This window comes from Cebidichthys violaceus, unplaced genomic scaffold (assembly GCF_023349555.1).
Source record: "Cebidichthys violaceus isolate CVI_PGR_0920_01 unplaced genomic scaffold, fCebVio1.0.p SCAF_2, whole genome shotgun sequence".
NCBI classification, from domain to species: Eukaryota; Metazoa; Chordata; class Actinopteri; order Perciformes; family Stichaeidae; genus Cebidichthys; species Cebidichthys violaceus.
The window spans coordinates 23,430,197-23,451,318 of record NW_027176372.1 but is presented as its reverse complement, the minus strand read 5'-3'; the positions used below and the strand labels follow the sequence as shown (position 1 = coordinate 23,451,318).

The window sequence follows — 21,122 nt, the reverse complement described above, 5'->3', positions numbered from 1 at the left end:
ACATAAAAGCAAAAAGCAACACTGAACAATGCACATATAGGCGAAACAAGCAGGACAGACAACGCATGTTGCCATTCCTTAATTAATGTTTGACTGTTTTGTACATACATGCAACAAACGTGTTACTAAGCTCAGTTCAGCCAGATAAAGAGAAAGCTCACCATGACAAATAAGTATAATAAAGATACGATGCATACATGTGACACGTATGTGTTTGATCGTTTCATCATTCATCCCTGAAGGGAACACGGACTGAAGGTTTGTCTCCGTGTCGTTCTCTGTCGAGGTAACCCGACCTCAGAAACGGGATGAGGAGGAAGATTGATTCGGCCGCGGGTCACCGTTTCATTCGTCTCTGTCTGTTCGCTACGAGCGCCGTCTCCATCGGCGCTCAGGTTTTTCCCAGCTGTTGGAACATCTCCGTGTTTGCTTTTAGAGAAAGTAAAGTAAAGCGTGGAACTTTTCCATCGAGAGCTCCCGAGTCCGTTGCCGTTCCCGTCTTCACTTCGGTTCGGTTTTAACCTGCATTTGCACTTCACATGAGAATTCACTTGAGTGTAAGTAAGCAACATTAGCAGGCAGACCTTCAGCTGCTCTGGATATCATCCTTCTGTCTCATTTTCCAAACACAGCGTTCCACTCGGTGTGTTTCCTTATGGGCTTAAAGGGGAATTTCACCATCTTCTATGTAATCGCTGGTGCTATGTTTATAAGTGCCAGCGCTGCAAAATCGTTGTTCGTTCCGCATCCAGCGACTTAATTTGACGTGACAGTGACGAGGAAGGAGGAAGGTTTGCTGTTTCAGCGCGTCTTTCTCTGGGTACCCAGCAGGTGCACCATTGATGTGCAGCGTTGGAGGCTCAAAGTAGGACTTCCAGGTATAAAATGCAGATGAAATTACCCAGATCTACTACCGGTGATCTTCTGCATCATCGTTCTTTTAACCCCAGCAGCTCCAAGCCCTCAGTCCAGCCTCGTTCACATGAAACGGAGGAAGGCGAAAAACTCTGGATCCGGCTTTTAGTGCAATTTTTATAACTTTTACGAGCGTATAATTTAAAGTTACTGTGAGGGACTATTAACCGTTTATGAAACCGTCTCAATCTAATGACTCCGTGTGACCTAGATAAAGAAACGAGACAATCAGAGAGAAGATCGTCTCTTCACTGTCATCAGATGAGATCATGCAGGTTCACTAGAAAGTCTTTCACCTCAACCTGAGGATTTGTACTATTGGTATGTAATTATCCCACAAGTTTTACAATAAGTATTCCATGTTCACCAGTACTGACTTGTGAACGTTTCTCTTTAAGTTCATCTTTCTACCAAGACGTTCATCCTCTGATCCCACGGAGCCAGAGATGCCGGTGGGCATGTTGTGACGCCCGGCCCACCCCGAATCCAACACCGCTGATATGAAACGGACGCAGATTCAAATAACACATTTTTACGATTATACTTGTAAATGCGTTTTTGAATTCTGACTTTGTGGAAAGCAATGATCTCATTCTGTGAAGTCATTGTGCCGATGACCCGCCCCAGGCTCCCCATTCAGGCGGCTGAATGAGAGACGGAGCCGAATAACTAACTAAGCCGGTTGTCAAAGGGCTGAATGAGGTATTAAGCAGGAGATGAACTGAAAAACATGATCCGATGAGCGAGGCGCCAATGATCTTTTTTTTTTTTTTTTTAGATGAATTCTCCACCGGGGAACCCGAAGGTCGGAAAACCTTCTCTTCGCAGGCGCGGCGGCGCTTAAAGCGAATTGTTTTTCTCTCTCGAACGTACCCAAGCGCTGCGTTGTTTGGGGGGAAAAACCTGAGCAGTCAGTCACCGCTCGGAGATCTCTTTAACGGAGTCTGTCACCGGCGGGCAGAGCGCCATCCATCTCTGACAGTCTGCCGCTACACTGGCATACATATCTGCCCTTTTCTCAATGTGCCAATTATCTCTGCGGCGTCAGAGGATCTGCGAGGTTCACGGTCCCCCCCCCTCGATTCATGTCTCTGCACCTCTTCATGCCTCGTATGAGGGACCTTCAGAGGACGGCGTAGTGTAGCCCTCCTGTACCAAACGAAGACACAATTATTATAGAATTATTCCTCCTCCTCAGAGGAGGATATCATCCTGTCATTTCTCCCTTGTTGTGTTTGTGCAGGACTTACCTCAGTATGCATTTATTCTTATTATTATGTATGTTATGCACTGAGCAGTTATGAGCAGTTTTCATGTTATTAAAGTCTCACCTCCTTCTTGATTGGTTCTCATTAAGACAATAATTGGCGTAGAGGACGCAGCGTGGCAGCAGCACCAGCATTCTGTAACAATCATCCCAGAACTCGTGCAAATAATTAAGATTTTAATGAGATTCAGGGGAAGTTTTCAGTGCGAATATTGTTAATTAATGAGCGCGTTACATTAGATGTCTGGCCTCTTCATAGACGCTGAGACAGTACAACGCTCTAACAGTGGACTGTCAAGCCAAGGTTTAGTGCAACTGTGTAAATTAAGTTTATTATGATTATGCATACATATAAAAAAAAGTGGTAACAACAGCTGGGAGACAAAAATAATGAGCTTCTTCTCCAGCTTTCGGAGACGCAGCTGGCGGACAGGTAAATAATTATGAATATTTATTACACCAGTTTACTTTATCTCCAATAAATACCGTTTGTTTTGTCAACTAAGCATGTTTTTATTACAGTAAAACTAACATTCAGGTTAGGCTACCCTCCATCACTGCCTACACTTTGAGGTAATGAGCTTCACTGGAGGAGCGCTGCTTCATAACCTCCTCATGACTCCAGTATTACTCTCTGCTTTACTCCTTCTTCTGTCTTCTTTACTCCAAGCTCTGTGAGGCGCCGTAGAGGCCCATAAGTACCGTCTGACCTTTACACACCTCAGCAGGAACACGACGTCTTCACAGCTCTATAGCGGGCTGAACAGAACCGCACCGTGACAACCCTCCTCTCGAGTCGGTTACCACATCGTTCTTATTGTTTGGTGAGATTATGTCACAGGGTTGAATACAAATCGAGTGATTTTGAGGAATCTTTAATTGTCATTTTCTTCATCCTAAATCCAGAAGCCTGATGAGTTCAGACATATTGCACCTTTCCAACCTTCTACTGTCTCTGTTCTGTGCTATCTTTGCTCTGCACTCTTCTCCGTGTTCTTCATACTTTACCAAACGGTATCTTCCACACTCTTCCCCTGACTTCACTCTCTATTGTTTCCAAACCATTGTTTGACGTTTTAACAGTGGGCAGGCTTTCGTTCCAATCAAAACCCCGCCGCTATTTGAATTCAGGCAGAGTGGAAGATCTAATCAGTGAGATCCTGCCGGTGAAGTGATTGGGTTCCCCGGGCCTCGATGGCACCCGGATAAGAACCACCGCTCCGCACCGACGTCTGCACGAAGCTGTTTTATTCGGATTTTTATGTCGTCCGCTGACTGAAGAGAGAGGATCGGCTCGTGCCAAAATAGCGTCGATGTTTCCATCGGCGGCGTTCCTCCCCGTCACAGCAGGCTTTCACACAGAGTCGGATACGCTGTCAACAACCAGGAGCTCCAGACGGCTGCCTGTCGACTGAGTTTCACGCTTTACGCTTTTTGAAGGGAATATTGTAAATCTAGTGGAAAGTTTTAAAACGCCTCTAAGCGCTCGTTGCGACACGAATACGTCTGATGATGCTTTCTGTAGAAGGATACTAATGATAAGAGTGCTGATGGTTTGAAAGTATCGATACAAAACACAAAGAGCAGAGAAGACAAAGCTGAAACGATTGATAATGAATCAGTTACAGGGATTTATTTTACATTAGATGAAACAAACCTTACATACAGGTTGAATCCATTTAGTTCTCCTAACTTTACAAACCATTATAAGCTGGTTAAAACACGGGTGTTTATGCGGTTCATATTCATATTTACCTCTCGGTGTCTCGGTGTTTAAAGCTGTCCAGTAGCTTGTCTTTTGAACGCGTTCCCTCTGAAGGAGACGACTCAGACCTTCAGTGCTCCACAGGCTTCCAGCTCCAGCTCCGCTGCAGTCAGTCTTGTTATTTTGAAAAGCTTCCTTATTCTACCTGACTGTAAGTAGTGCTGCCGGGGACTTGCTGTTGAAGTTAGCCCTCAATCTTTCAGCGCCCTCAAATATATGCAGAGTTGGTAAAAGCAATGTGGGGAAAAAAAGAAGCTTTGAAAAGCACTTTGAATACATGAAATATTTCAAAACGACCCTTCCATACTTCTCCTGGACTCTGTGAATCATCTTCTTTTTTCAATTTGCAAATCATGCAAGAGAAACGTATCCTACTTACCTTCTAAGAATTACAATTCCATGACCTTAAACTCACTGTGCTTTAAAGTTGAAACAAGAGACAGCAGTCCCAGTGCGTCTCTGAAGTCTTCACAGTGTTCTAGTATTTATTCAGCCATTTTCTGAAAGGATAAAGCCGGTCATATGTTTTATTATCTACATATGAATAGACTAAAACCAACAACCGATGCTAATAACAAGTATCTGTGTAGCCAAGAGCCGGATGCATCTCGATGTCATTACTCTGTGCCAAAGAGCTCCAACATATTAAAGACATGCGTGACATGCCCCTTTAAAAAGCGAGGGGAAGTGGGACGGACTGGTTTCATATCACAATATGTTTTAAAGTGTTTCTCAAGAACATTAAATATTCACGACTTAACGACCAAAATCAAAGTTTGTGATATGGAGCACCCTTGGGTGTGATCTGTTTAACACTCACCTGAACTGGAACTCTTCTAACTTTTGCCAGAAATGATGCGGTAGCTTAGCTCCCCATCGCTCAGAGGACGAAGCTAATTAAGAACATTTCAGGGCCTTTAATCAAGTAACCCCTGATTCTAATTAGAAAAACAAAAGTCTTTTTATAGAGAATCAATTAAAAAAACAAAGAGGACATTTGGAATGAAAGGGGAAACGCATTTAAGAAAAAGGGAACATTTAAGAGAGCAAACTTGAGAAACTGCTGATCTTACGGTTTACAGGCTCTGGCTTAGACCCAAAGCAAAGGGGGGTCCTGAGGCACCTTAGTCCAGGCCTAGATGCACCGTAAGTGAGTGTTGGCAGGTGCATCTGAAGACGTCTTGGCACAGCCGCAGTAATGGATATAAGGCGTGTATCTGCTGTGCACGCTCTCAGCCTCTGCACCGATGTCTGTTCATATCAATGCAACACGCAGTCTGTACATCACAATGCATGTGTGTGTGTGTGTGTGTGTGTGTGTGCGTGCGTGTGCGTGTGTGTTGCTTAAATCAAAAATGAGAGCAGAATTTAAACATATGCAGTCAACGTTTCCAAGATGGGATCATCTGTGGAAAGAGCAGCGGAACCCCTGCTCACCCGAGGCCGCCGTCTACTCTGACCCAATTACTCCACTTACATTATGCATCCGCCGTCTACCGCCACGCCACCGCGGTGAGCGCCACGGGCTGTTTGCCCTACTGTCGCAGCGCTCGTAAACAAACAAATTGAATTTATGTAACCTCGCTGACGGGAAGGAACCCGCGGAGTCCGGAGGGCGGCCGGCGAGCCCGGTGTGAGCGGCGGCGGTGGTGGCGGCGGCGGCGGCGCTCCCGATGTTTGGAGCCCGGTGGAAACACAGTTATTACGGCCAGAAAGAGTGAACTCACCGCCTACAGTGGCAGCCGGCTTGTTTTGTTATATGGATGATGAAGTTGATGTATGGGCCCCTTCCATGCGCAGAACAGCCACAGTCTTCCTGCCAAGTGATGAATAGCATCAATACTGTGGACTATTGGAAAAGACCGAGGCGCACAAGATCTCATCTCGAACTCCTCTTTTCCATTTTCTCCCTTTTTCCATTTTTTTGGCACATCTCAAATAAATGGTATTGTTTTGCTTTATATTATGCCCATCCTTCCTTCCTCCCTTCTTTTGTCCATCTATCTATAGACCCCACTCCTTTTGTGCAACTTTTAATGAGCTAAAAGGTATGCAAGGGTGCACAGGAACACCTTGACGAAGCACTTTTTGAAAGATTAAGGCTGACTAACGGCACAGTGGTGTCTAGTTGGCTTTGTCTCTACCCTTTTATCCCCCCCCCCGCATCTGTCCACCCGAGCAAGAGGCTGCGGGAATGAGCATTGCAATAGAGGCGAGATTAGAATCGGATGTGAATTGGGCTGCAGATTGGTTTGTAGGCTGAAAAATGCCTGAACGTGGAAGATGGGGTGGAAGCAGAGAGAAGACCGGGGGACAGATGAACAATGGGAGAGAAGGTCACCGTTAAGAAGCCGGCGTGAGAGGGAAAACGCCGCCGGTGTGGTGGAAGATAAGAATGATGGAGTAGCAGAATTTGCATGGAAAATAACTTTATAATGGCTCTAAACGTTCCCCTTACCGCGTCGCTCTTTAGTCGTGTAATTTTAAGTAATTGCACTTTTCTTCTCAGAGTTGCCCATTGGCTGCTTTGAAAGCCACCAGCTGGTCTGCGTCTTCAGGCCGGGCCATTATTAAAGCACTCTGGCCGTTTGCGCGGCTTCCTTTTTGTTCGTCGTTTCGCATCGTTCGTCACCTCTAAGTGAATTTAATGAGAAATGACCCGTTACAGGAGGAGGAGAAGAAGGAGCGCACTAATCCCTCCTAATGACGTTTGGTAATCAGCTGAGCTTTAAACCCGCGGCCCACTCATGGCCGTCGAAGGCGGCTCATCCGCACGGCTCGTATCGATGGATGACGATCTACGCTATTATTTTTCACACTTCTTTCACGCGTCTCTCCGCGTGCTCGCTGATGCGGCATCCAAAAATCATAAACTGTTTTACAGGACTCCATTTTCCAGTGTTTGGTATCAAATTATTTCCTCGCAGAGGGCTCTATCGATCGCTTGCTGCACGCGGTGTCAGAGACACGGTTTCCATAAAACTTTCATGCAGCCTGCTTCCCTCTTTGCCTCAATAGGAGTTAGTGTTCGGGTGTTAGCTCTCACAAAGGTCTGCCATTGATTCTCACATCGATTTTTAACCGCACTTTCCTCCTTCTCCCCCCCCCCCCCCCCCCCTCTCACAGTGGCAAACATTTTGTGGCGGGAAGAAGGTACGTCTAGACTGCTTCTGACTCACTATGGCGTTCATTAAACTGAGTTAATTGAATTTTTGTAATAGGGTTACTGAACTGTGATGAGAGGGATTAAATGATTCGATGCTTTGAAAGTAGATAACAATGTTGTAGGCCAATTTCCGTTGCAGATGTTCACACTGTGCAGTCTCATAATCTGTTTTATATATATATATATGCACTTTTTGTGTCAACGGGGCTGTTTGTGCTTTTCTTTCCTCCAGGTCTGGGCATCGGCAACATGTTCTACGTGTTTTATGAAGACGGTATTAAAGTCATTCAGCCGGTGGCGTGTGAGATACAAAGACACATTAAGCCCAGCGAGAAGCTGCTGGCTCTGCAGGTGAGTCGGAAAAGATCACGTCGCGTGATTCATCGTGAGGTGACGTCGTGCGCTATTCAGTCACTGCGTTTAGGTTTGGTAAAATACCCACAATCCTCATGTGGGAGTGACCTAAAATAAGAACGTAAACTCATTAAAACCGCTCACTGTTTTTACAAATCATAAACTTTAGCTTCGGCTCACTTTGACGCGGAACTTTTCCTGTTTTGTTCTTTTGTATTTTAGTGTGTTTGGTTTATTCTTACAGCCCACGATAGAGTGAAGGAACAGAACTCTGTGTTCTACCTGAGGAGCAAATCAGAGCTAAAAGGACAACAAATATTGGAGTTGCCGGTTTGCCAGAAAACCTTCTTCAAATGAATGCTAATGTTGCTCCGTGTCTGCTGGATTTGTTCCTAAGCAACTGTTTGCTCACGGTTACGAGGTGATAATATGTCAATTCTGTATTCAGAGATGGTAATAATGGAAAGTTTCACGCCTATTCAAGTCTCAGAACTTGAACATTGTCTCGGGAGAAGACTGGCGTTCCTGAATGCCTGAAATGATTCGACCCTCTGCTCATCTTTCCTTCTCTGAAGAATCCGTGAACACGGACACATCTTTCTTCTCCAGGTCAAGTCCAGAAGACTTTCATGATTTATGCCGGCCAAGGACTTCGAGGCCGTCGTTGAATTGTCGCTTTAAAATCTCTATTTTATGACATTAGAAAAGCTTTTAAAGGAACCAGACGACGTAATAAAAAGAGTAAACGGGAAACAGGCATAAATCAAAAACTCCAACGAGAAGCAATAACAACTGAAACATTCATGATGTAAATGTGTTTAAAGTGAGCTGGTGTGAGTGTTTGTGTTATTTTTTTGAAAGGCAAAATGGGATAATGTGTCACTCGTGTGATTTATTATTCGCTGGGCTTGACGGGCGTCCTGTTGCCTGACCCAGCAGCAGCTCCCGAGATCAATCACGAGCATCAATAGTTTCTACGGGGATTTAACTTCGGGTTTCGGTGTCACGCCCAAGAACCGGCTTTTGATGACGAGGACGCACCCACACACACACACACACACACACACACACACACACACACACACGTGTGTGTATCTGTCTGCTGCAGAGCGCCTGCAGACAAGGGATCGTACATTATTAGCGAGTAAGACAGTATATAATAAGCACCATTTAATATTTGGTGAGAAGTTGAGATACTTGATTATTATTGATTATTAGTGACGAAGAACATGAGAAAAATACATTTTAGTAACGAGCCGTTATCAAACGCAGGGCTGTATGCAATTATAACATTGTTTAATTTAAATGAAGTTGGTGTTTTAGCTGTAAGCCATCTGCACAATGTTGAGACGTCACGCTGTGAGGTTGTTATTGTGTGATCAAGCAGTTCCCTAGAAGCACACATCCAGAGGACGCAGGGCAACAACAGCATTCACTCTGAGTCGTGTTCATGACGCTGATGTTCAGTGTTTTAGGGTTTCAGTCGTCACTCACTCCTCAGGGAGATACGGCGGCTTTAGGGCTTCGTCAGCTGCCCGTTTAGAGTTTGTGGAACCAAAAACAATGACCTGAAAGAAGCAGGAGTGCTCTGCGGATTGGACGCAGTAAATGTTTCTACTGTCATCCTCAAACTATTGAGTAGTCCGGCTCTGAAGTGGTTACTGATAGTCAAACATCTCCTTCAGGCTGAAACGACGCTCAGTGGACACGGGGGGGGGGGGGGGGGGACTGTTCATTTACAGTCACAGGCAGACGGCTTCACCTCCCGGAGGACTCTTTACACCCCCCCCCCCCCCTCTGAAACACCGTTTATCACCGAAACCTTCAAGCGTCAAAACGTTGTCGGCGCGCTGCTGACAGAAACCTGTTAGATTTACGTGTGTTCTCAAACGGATGCTTTCCTCTGAGCTGCTGCTTTTCATTCTGGGGGGGGGGCTGTTATACACCAAGTGGCGCCGCGAATGAGCGACAATCAGCCGAGCGTTCCTCCGAGAGGTGTGTTTGTATTAGGATATCCATCACTGCGAGTGCTGCGATGCTGTCATGCGGGGATTGCTGTGTGAACACATGAGGCCGCTTCCAGCAGTGGAACTCACCTTTTTTCTCAGAGCCGCATTGATTGATGTGTTTATGGTAATCGTGCAGTGAATTCATTATCCTTAACTACCATATATAGAGTGTTTTACTGTGATGCACACAGTCGTGGGAAAACACTGTGATGTCCAGTTGTCCTGAAGTCAGTCCTCAGAAGCGTCTTTGTTTTCCTTCCCTCTGCAGCCGGGAAGAAGCTGAGAGGAAGCGTTCGCGTTTTTATTCTCGCTGCCACAGCATTGTGTCGAGTCCCGTCGTGTCGTTAAATGCTTCCTTCACAATGGGTAGGATTTTGGCGGTCGCATTTTTTTTTTTGTGAACACAACATTCAAAGTCGGTCCCTCCTTCCCAGCTTATCGAGGGCCCTCGCCATTAGGAGAACGCCAGTGCCAGACTGCGTCTCGTTTTGGAACGAGCTTCGTCCGCTTGGCGTTTCTCTTCGCTGCGTTTATGTTTCCTTTCAGCTCGACGGCCGGCGTTTTTTTGTTGTTGTTGTCGTTGTAGCTTTCCTCTTGGATGCGCGCTCACAAGACCTGGCACCTGGTCGCTTTTTATTGGGGTCGACGCCCAGAATTCGCTGCAAAACACGGCAAAAAACACGAAAATACTGGCAAGAGAGCGCAGAGTCTCTGCAGATACAGACGCCGCCACGCACCGCTAGTGGGTCATAAGTGATCACGGGAGAATCCTACGCATGGTGCCTTCACACATAGGGAGTGGGTATGTTTAAGTACCATGTATGTACTTTGTATGTACACACGATGATGTTTGTGTTCATTATGAGCAATACAAAGAATAGTTATATAATAATGGTTTATAGCAGTTTGGATTGAGCTCTGAGAGAACTAGAGTTGCTCCTGTGAAGTTGCTCTTTTTGACACTTTCACTGGTTTCCTCCCCACAGATGATGTTGCTGATGTTGTGTCGCAAATATATTAGTGCTTACAAATCATCCAGTGGCTTAACTGGGGAATATCGTAGCCATCGTTTCTCTGTGCATGGCTCTTTAGATGGCATCACCCACATTCACACGTGAAAAGAGTGGATGTCCTGTTAAGGCGTGTTTAGCAGTAGTGGGATTTACACTTTGTGTTCAAAAGACACGGTACGGTGTGGTGTTGTGTCTGGTGTGGTTCCGGTGTAATGCAGTCAGCATGTGAGTGAATACATGCAACATAACATGTGTGTGTGTGTGTGTGTAGTGAAAGCATGTCCATAATGAAGTGGAATAAACATATCATGCAGTCTTTTAGAAGCTGTCAGTTTCTACATAAATCACATACATGCTATGCACCCACACACATACAGACATATGCAACACACACACACACACACACACACACACACTGAGGATGGCAGCCGCCTCCGTTCACGCCCTCAGCTGTGCATCAGATGTTCGATTTCTCACCTCTTCAAGGTGCAATAAGTAAGATATTTACAGCCAAGTGGCACAAAGTGACCGAGGTGTGGGACTGCAGGGGTTCACGCAGAGTTCACTACCGATGACTCAACCGTTACTTCACCAAGAGCTCGGCTCTCTGGCCTTTAAAAAACTCAATTTACCAACCAGTTCTTTTGTTCAGGAACACTGGCAGATGGTGCTACAACCGGACACCGAAAGACAGCGCCGCCACAAAGAGTCGGAAACCTTGTTGTGAAGCCAAAAAAAAAAACGCCAAAGCGCCGTCATTGTTTTAGCATTCTGCACCAAACAACCTCTCTGCTGTGTGATTGTTTTATGTCTGCCCAAATGAACCTGCTTATCGACAGATGAAATACAGACGGGAGGAGTTGAATCCTCTCAGTGATGCTGCTGCGTTTCCTCATCCCAGTGAAGTCCATGCATTTACCTAACGCCCCTCTAACGGAGGGAAGCCGGCCCGCGGGACGGCACCCGTCACGGACCGACTCTGCAGTTGTAAACGTGGGAGAAAGAGTTCATCCCTCCGTGCCGGAGCAACTTCACTCATCCCCCGCTGGCCAACGGCTCTCTAAATTGTCCCACAGAGTCTGGAACAGACGACTGGGCAGAGCCTGGAGGCTTTGAGGGCCTGGGTGGGGAGAGGAGAGGGAGGTGGGGAGGGGAGGCAAGCTCCAGAGACAGAAGGCCGGTTGAGGTTCCCGTTGGCCAGGAAGGCGAGAGCTGCCAGGACCGAAAAGCTGAACAGCCGCAGATCGTCTGCAGGCTTTGTGCTGTGGATTATGTGTGGACAAATGGGAGCGATTACAGAGATTTTTCAGGACCTCGCGAAGCTTATTTATCCAAGTTGCCAAGATAACGCGACTCACATCGGCACAGGAGATAAGACCGCGAGCAGTGAACAACGACCGGGCGGAGATAATTGTTTTTTAATGCGACCTCGTTCCCCGTGATATGAAACACCATTAGTTGACCGACAATGTGTGTGTGTGTGTGTGTGTGTGTGTGTGTGCTTTTGTTTTTCTTCCAGGAGGAGGTGTGCCCCACCTCCCCAGGAGAAGAGGTTCAGAGGTGTGTGTGGTCATCAGCGGTCAACATCAAGGACAAGTTTATTTATGTGACACAGCCAACCTTGGATCGAGTGCTCGTCGTCGACATCCAGTCTCAGAAGGCTGTCCAGGTAGTTTTCAGGATAAATTGGAAAAACCAGGTTCATGTCAATTTTTTGTCAGCAACATTACAACAATGTGTGTGCGTGTGTGTGTGTGTGTGTGTGTGTGTGTGGGAGGGGTTGTCGATTTTACACAGAAAAGGGGAAAAAAAATGAAAAGAATCTTTCCTGTTTTGTAAAAGCGAAGGTTCTTCATCTGTGCCAAGAAACCTCAAGGTCGCAGGAGGCGAGTGTGTTTCTCCCTTTTTCTTTCCTCCAAATGAAGCTCCGATAAATCGTTACTGTAAGGGTGTTTTCTGTGATTGATTCTGTTGAATGAAGGACACTTTCTTTCATTAAATCCCTTCGACTTGGGATTCAGTTTGATACGATACGTCATCCTTCATCCACAAACTAAATCATTTAAGAGCGCTGGACCACATCCTCCAACTTTCACCCAAAGTGTGCGTCTGGAACTTCATCCTCTTTTATTTTGGGGGGGGGGAAACAGCTTGAGCATTAGATATGCATGCACTTAAAATATTCCACTTGAGTAATAATTTAGTAGGATACTAATACACAGGAGTGATTGCTGCGGTGCGCTGATATTGGTCCTGCTGAGCTTCATAAGACAAGAAAGGTGCTTGATTCCAAAGGACACGTTATATTATATTAGTATATAGAATTATTCATGCATACGAGGATGTAAACCTAAATGTTCTTATAGCTGACCAGAGGCTCATTCAGCTACGCACAGCTGATAGATTTCACAGTGTTGTTAAAGCCAATAATTGGCCAATCCTACCCACTGCCTCTCTGCTCTAATGCTTCTCCTGGTGCTTACATTTTATATATATATATATATATATACTGTGACTAACTATAAATGCGGGCAGATAACATGGTCAAATGTGCCTACGTTCAAGCACCAAGCATTATTAATGTGAACACACAGTCTGCCTCCTCTTGCCCCAGCGGAGTCCTGCCTGCTCTCTGCCCGTCAAAATGCATATCGATCCTGGATTCCTCACGCTGGAGTCCGGGTCTCCTGTGAAGACGCGGGCGCCGACAGTCACCGACCTCCCGTTGCTCGGTTTAGCCTGAAGCCTTATTTTTCGTCCATGGGAGCCCGACAGCCGGGTCCATCTCAGATCTGGTTCTTGGTTGTCAAAACTCTAGCAAAGGGAAATGTCGAAAAAAAGACTCCTAGTTCTAAATCAGGGCCTCCAGTATGCTGATCAAGGTGTTTTTATTATTATTATTCTAAAGCGTCGGGTTTTATATCTGCTGCTGCTCGTCTCAGCTGCAGGTTGTAGCTGTAGGTTGTGAACGTTGAACAGGCTGCTTCAGTCTCAGCCAGCAGCTGCTGCTGCTGCTGCTTCTGTTCTTCTGGCGCCTGACGGACTGAAGCGCTGCTTCTCCAGCGTTGAGATCGTTTTCTTCACCTTTAGTTCCCCCTGCTAACCCCTGGCCTGAACCCCGCTCACACCTGCTGCTACAGTCGAGACCTGCACTTAACCGCCACAATGACGTGGGGACCAAGTAGCCCCGAGACCCACCTCTTCGCATAAACTGTAACCTGGCAACCCCCCTCATAGATATTGTAACATGGCAACTGCAGGTTTCCTCACTGATGGTATAAGACGCAATCCCCCCCCCACACACACCCACACACACACACACACACACACGCTGCAGTGCACTCTTGCAGCTCCATTTATTTTCCTGAGGGAATTTGATGTTTTCCTCTGCAGACTCGGGAGGCAGCACATCTCCTGTACACGACAACATTCGGGCACATTTCCCGTTGAGGTGAATCATCGGCGCCGGTGGGTTTCTAGGGTGGGTCGGGATAATCCGGGGCTGCTCAGATCCCCGCAGATGTTTTTTGTAAACGGTGATGGCTGTCTGCAGCCTCTCGGGGAAACTGCCGGTAAGCGGTCTGCTTTCCCCGAGACCGTCAGGAGCTCGTTATTCAGTCGCTGGGAGGTTTAGATTAATTGCGTTATATTAGCAGTTGTTAATTAACCACCTGAACCCACATCTCGTCTGGAACGGTATGATGGACACACATTCTAGTTTTTTCCAGTTACAGGATTCTCTGCTTTCCATTTTCCCAGTGAGTTATTAATAGGACTGACGTACGCAAAAGTTATAATAACGAGCAAATCGCATTTTCAAAATTTGTAACCAATTAAATGCTCGGCGAAGACTTTTTAATGAGCGGATTGTATATTTTGCATTTCATAAACCAAATGAATTACAACGTGCGCTCGGATAAACGCTTCATCCGTGATTCAGATCCGCTCTCGGCCCTAAAAGTTCCACCAACATATTTGCTGAGGATTCCTGGTAATCTCCCCTCAGCCAGAAAGGAAGACGTTAGTCGAGAGACAAAGAACAACGCGAACACCTGTTCTCTCCGATGAGTACACGCTCGGAGATAAGTTAAGATTCAACAGATATTCTCGGCTTATGTGCAATATAACCCCTCTCTGGAGCTGTTTGCTCTCGCAGCGATACAATATATATTTTGCCTAGGTAAACAACACTATTAGGGCTGCATAGCAAAACAAATGGTATATAGAAAGTAAGCTGCAGTCAAAGGGGATTGTGGGAATATGATTGCTTTTTCTCGCTCCCCTGTGCGTCCCCTGTTCCCGTCGGGCCGTCTGTCCTCGCTCAGGTGGACGTAACGCACCAGGAGCACTTTTCCGGTCACACGTGACTCATCTATCGCTCCGACTTTGGAATATCGTCGGCCGCCGCGCGTCACAGGAAACGGATAAAGACTGAAAGCAATTACTCCGGTGCGGTAAAGCAATTGTGTCTGTCACCGCTCGATTTGAGATGCAGCTCGACGCCAAAAAACATCTCATACATAAAAAGCGCACCTCCACTCCGCCTCGTTAAAAGAAGACTCGCTCCTGTCAACCCCCTGATGCATTAGTCTGCAGGAGAACTTTTCAGCAGCATTACCGCAGCACATCAAAGACGGATCTCTTCAAAAGAAAAGATTGCCTTGAATTGTTATTCTGCGGCCCTGCTGTCTTTAAAGGCTCCGTTTGGTTTGATTCTGATGTGTGTGTGTGTATCCCTCCCCCCCTTCCAGACCGTCAGCACCGACCCTTATCCTGTGAAGCTCCACTATGACAAATCTCACGACCAGGTGTGGCTGCTCAGCTGGGGAGACATGGAGAAGAACCTCCCTACGCTCCAGGTGAGTCCACACAAACACTCAAGATGTTCTTCATTCCTCTGCAGACTTTTCTCTTTGTGAAGTGGTTTGTGTCGTCTTGATGTCTCGTCAAATTATTGATTATTTTTGCGCATTATATTTCTCGATTCACAACCTCACTGAGACCAAAGCGATGTCTTCAAATTGCTCATTTTGTCCGACCAACAGCAGGAAATGGTCACATTTCAGAAGCTTGTAATCTGATCCACGTGTGACATGGATCAGATTACTGTGAATATCTAATATACCTAGTGCTGCTTACAATAAACACCATGTGTGACCTGTTTTCATTCAGACCTTAGAGCTTCAGATACCGCGTAGGTTTGTGAACAGAGTTAATATTTAATACAGTGTAAACAACCTTATGATCACCATCTTGGCAAGTAATGAGATGTGCTGCTGCTGCTGCCTGTGTTTCCAATGTGACATGAATGTGGCATGAATCACCGTCGCCTCTCTGGATATCCACTGGTTGATTTGTTTGTGTTGCCTGATGAGGGTAATGAACAGTCACTCACGGTGCAGCGGGTCAGCATGTGGACTCTGACATGTTTTCACTTGTTTTGGCTCAGAGCTCAAAAAACAAAACAAAGACTCTGAGGATGAAACGATGTCCATTGTCTGACTGATGCATCTTTTAAATTAAATGACTTAATTATTGTATATTTAGTTTTTTTTGTGTACGACAATGTCATGTTGACATGTACTCTAACGTGGATATGATATAAATTCTCATTAAAGAGACGAAATTACAATAATCGTGATACCTGGAGCCTACGACAGCAGAGTACACGGTACACGTAGTATCTAGTACTCCTCCATCAGTACAAGTGAATCACAGTATACTATGTTTGTACCACTCTGCTGCTCTTTGCTAAAAAGAGTCGTTTGTGGAGGAAGTGTCGAGTTTTCATTAACTTAGGATCAGGGGAAATTAGAAATGAAGGCCTCATTGTGTTCATCACTGAGGTAAATAAAGGAGAATTTACAGAAATCTGCAATAAATAATATCAACACGACTCATTTATTGGTGTGGCTCTATCGTCATAGTGAGAGAAGTTCCTTTGTCGTTGATTCAATCAATGATATGGATGCAAAAAGCATCACATAATTACAGTTTTAGTCTGATTTGAGACCCATATTGCTGGAGTACAGCAGAGGAAACTAAACGCTAACGCCGCATGTCACCATGACACAGACTTGAGCATCACGCTACAAATAGAAGCATTGTAATGAAATGGTAATTTATTTCAAGAGTGCTTTTGTCTCCTGTCGGAGTCGTCTTGATTCAGCTCCAGCGTTGATCGGTTTTACTTGGAAATCTCGCTCACAAATCGCCTGCGACGAAATTCACAACGCAGGGTTTTTTTTTTTGGTCTCTGGCTTTGTGCATCGTGGCAGAATCAAAGCAAACGCTGCCTACGCACGAGCGCACGTCTGCCCGCGTTCACGGCACGCACAAGTATTATTTAGACACCGGTGACAGCGGCGCACACGTCGCCTCCCACTGCGCCGCTGCAGCGTTCAAAGCAGAGGAGGCTGAAGGCTCATGTTTCAAACCGATGCACCTGAGCGCGGACAGACACGACAGCAACGCACCGATTGTGATTTATTTGAGGTTATTCCACGGTTGTTATGGATTAAAACTGTTAATTTACATGAAAAATAAAGCATAAGTTACAAGAGCTTCACACACGAGTAGGAACCTGCAGCACTGAGCTCATGTCTGACACACGACTCCTTCTTCTTTGGCGTTCTCCAGGTGATCAATCAGGCCAGCGGACGAACCTCCCACCACACCGTTCACACGCAGCCCATCGGCAGACGCTTCGACAGGGTGGACGACTTCTACGTTCCCGCCTCCGGCCTCATCATTAACCACATCAGGTGCGTCCGGTGCGATCCAAGAACGCTCCTAATGCAAATTGATTCGCAAATTACATTCGCCCTATTGGCGTTTCATTCACTTCTTCTCTCGAGGCTCAATACTGCAATAATGATTTGGACGGGCATTTTGTGCGAAAGAGAGAGAGAGAGTATGTGTGTGTGTGTGTGTGTGTGTGTGTGTGTGTGTGTGTGTGTGTGTGTGTGTGTGTGTGTGTGTGTGTGTGTGTGTGTGTGTGTGCGTGCGCTTGTGTGTTGGTGTGATAACGGAGCCTTTTTATTGGAGGAAGGCCCAGTGGAGAGGAGACGGTGCTGATCTCCTGAAGTTAAACCTTCGTCAAGTCAGCTGTGGAATCAACTGTTTGTACCTGAGTCTGCAAACCCAGAAGCTAATTAACAATAACTGACATTTGTTTTATTACTTATGTAATAAAATACTTACGTACGGATGGGATACATACATACTGATCACCATATAAACATGGTCTTGTATAAAAATGTAAACCTCAATATACTGTGAAAATAGAGTTACTGAAATCTCGCATCTACATCTATTCAGTAAGGTTAAAACATATGCATTATGAATTGGCATAAAATACAAATAGTGTGGTACATTTGTGGTTTATAATATACAGTTATTATCATCTAACTAGAAGGAGGAGAAGATGATTCAGTGGTGCAGCTGAAGCTCACGTGTTTAACATCAGGAGTAGGTAGGAGCAGAGAGAGGAGTTCAAAAGTCTCCTAACATGTAGAACTGTTGATCTTTCGTCCACAGAGTTAATGAGACAAATTATGTTTTTTTTCCATTAATTATTTGGCCCAGAAAAAAAAGCATCAAATCCTCACATTGGACAAGTTAGAACCAGAACCTTAAACAACCGTTAAACTCTAAATGAGAGCGTCCCAAAAAAACAGAAGATCAGCTTCTAGTCAGCAGGAGATGTGTTCAGTTTTTGTCCACATTGCTTCGCTGCGTTTCTAAAACAGGAGCAGGCAGAGTCGTTATGCTGCTGAGCACCCAGCATGGTGAGTACAGACGCAGCCTTAATGCAGCCGGACCTCATTTGAGATGCTGTGCAGGTTTGCGTGTGCTCTTTCTTCCTTTAAATCTATACACACGGCCAAGCTGAACTTTAACAAAGCTACAATGTTTGCAGCTGCTGACATTTTCTCTTTGACGATATCGGAGGCAAATCGGAAAGAAAGCGATTCAATCACAGCTCCCGCCTCCTCGCAAGCGCCGCTTTGATTCCAGAGTCTGTGTGGCCGAACGGTCAAAGAGGGCTGGTTCTCCTCAAATACCAGTAATCATTTAAGTCATTAGCACTCCTGGTCTAGGACTACTTAGGTATTATCCTTAATGTGCATTGAGGTGTGTGTCCAGAGGGGCACAGCTGGCAGTTAATCATCAGCGAGGCACAGACGCTCTGCTGTGGTTGTTCACGAGTCACGAGGTCGTCTCACTCGGGCTTAACGTGGACAGAGAGAAGCCGGTCCCAAACGCTTGGCTAATGTCACGGAGAGAAGCCAGGAACACGCAGGAGGTCTGGAGTATCTCAGGATGTTAACGGCCCCCTGGTGAGGAGGAGTAAGCAGTCCAGTGTGTGTGTGTGTGTGTGTGTGTGTGTGTGTGTGTGTGTGTGTGTGTGTGTGTGTGTTGTGGGTGCGGTGGTGGGTTTGCTGGCACTGCTGTAATTAGATCCACTGAGACCTGCAGAAAAGATTGCAGGAAAGTGTGTTCCCAGTGTTTGAAATGAAGTAGTTGCTCATCATTTTTGATGCTCTTCAAAATAAGCTCGTTGTGAATATTGCTAACGCGGCTGTAACGGGATCGTATCGTTAGGGATGCAACCAACAGATTATTGAGCCAATTATAACAGATTATTGTTCCAAACATTCGAGTCTATAAGAAGCTAGAAGCATACATATTTTTACTTTAGTAATCATGACTAAGTGTTGCAGCTCTCATCTCTATGATCAATTAGTCTGAAAAATGTCTGTCGCAGGTTCCCAAAGTGACCTCGTCACATCCAACCCACTGTCCAAATCCCCAAAGTAGTCATCTTACAATGACAGAAGACAGAAAAGCAGCAGTGAATGAAAATCTAAATTGTTGCTGATTCATTTTTGTTTCATAACTTTTAATTTTACACTGTCATATTGATATACTCTACATCAAGATATATTAACATTTTAAAAGCAACTTCATCACATTGATTAAAAAAACATTTTATCCAATTAAATATTCCATTAAAGCAGCCCTGATAATTTATTTGCATTATTGCCCACAATTGATTAATACAATAACTGATATTACAGGGTTACAAATCCAAGTATCCAGTATCCAACATACAAACGTTACAAATAGTTGATATACTTGGAGTCATAATATAAATAATACAAAATGTCATAATACAAAAAAAAATGTCTTAATATTTTGTCCCGCTCCCTTAGTTCATGAGGTCTTCTACTTTTAGCAGATGGACGGAGAACATTGAGACGCAGTCGGCTCTCCAAGTACAAACTCATAATTGACAGCAGAGTGAAGCAGCCTTCTGTATATATCTGTTCGGAGAATACACCAGTACACAAGTTGAAGTGCACAAAGAGCTTGAGATCTATATGTGCATGAATGATATTTGTTTTTAATCGGACGGCTGTTCTCGTTGCAGGAAGGCGTAAATGAACGGCGGCCTCGTGGCTCGGACTCCTTTCTTTCTCTCTTCATCTTGCACACAGACGACGGCCGTTTGTCCGTCGTCTAGAACGCGGCATCGATCAGTCGATTTAGCAACATGAGCGGCGCGGCGCGCAAACCACCGACATTTATATTCAGCAACTTCCGGGGATCGTTTAATGACCGGGGGATTCCCTCAGCAGCTACTACGAAGCAAGCGGGAACGTCTGGCGTTCATTAAAAGCATCGACCTGCAGTCAGGCGGCGCTGCGTGTCGGCAGAGGAAGCTGTTATTTCTTATTTGTGCCCACATCCTGCAGCACCCTGCAGCTCAGGCTGCCCACACCTATTCTTTTTCTGCACAGACTTGCCTTTTGGCAAAACAAGCCGAGCGAGATGTTGATTCGATGTTTTTCACGCTGGAGGATGGCCGAACAAGAATTGCTGTGTTATGGATATCTTTTACCGTGCGGCGCTCATTGTTCTCTTCCCTGTTCATGAATTTATTATTTTTTTGCCCTCAGGAGCTTTAGCTGAACCGCAGAGCAAAGTGTCGAGACCCAGTCATTTCTTTAACTGCAAATATTGACGCGAAGATAAGCGGATGAAATGTGAAGTAGCTCCGGTTAAACGTAACCCCGTTGTGCAGAACCAGGGAGAATCTTTAACGCATTAATCATTGGTACAAACGACAAACAGCAGCTGTCAGTTTGGCTGAGAGCAATCTGGGTCTGCCAATAACACAACCAGCTGTGTTCACATCAGAGCAAGGCCAAACAATGCTTGATTATTAATTCATCATAAGTGATTTTTATGTCTTGTTGTTACTCTTTTTAAATGCACCAATGACCTAAAGCCTCCAAAATATCACAGTACGTGTGCATCCATTGATCCGTCACAACACATTGAATACGATCCACAGCAAAAAACAAACAACATTATTATGCAAACATAATAATCATATTTCAGTTTCCGATGGAGGTAAATCCAGTTCTGACAATATCTAACAAGAACAGGTCAAATTGTAACAGTTAAAGTTATCAATCGAATGAAAAGTTCCTTCATCTAAATCTTGTATTTGATGCATTTTTGTTTTGGTTGGATGTTCCTCAGATGTAAACGTATGTTATCTTTGACATCCCTTAACTTTGACAGACACTGTCTGTTTAATATTTACCTATTATTTATTCTG

At 45.3% G+C, this 21,122-nt stretch overlaps 1 protein-coding gene across 1 annotated transcript in view; it reads left to right on the top strand.

Moving 5' to 3' along the window:
* Nucleotides 1-21,122, top strand: part of fstl5 (follistatin-like 5) — a 129,309-nt gene that overhangs the window by 103,776 nt on the left and 4,411 nt on the right. The window contains exons 10-14 of the mRNA XM_068715220.1: nt 7,074-7,100; nt 7,346-7,464; nt 12,009-12,158; nt 15,241-15,348; nt 17,129-17,253. Coding sequence (XP_068571321.1) covers nt 7,074-7,100; nt 7,346-7,464; nt 12,009-12,158; nt 15,241-15,348; nt 17,129-17,253 — 529 coding nt within the window. The remainder of the gene's footprint in view (nt 1-7,073; nt 7,101-7,345; nt 7,465-12,008; nt 12,159-15,240; nt 15,349-17,128; nt 17,254-21,122) is intronic.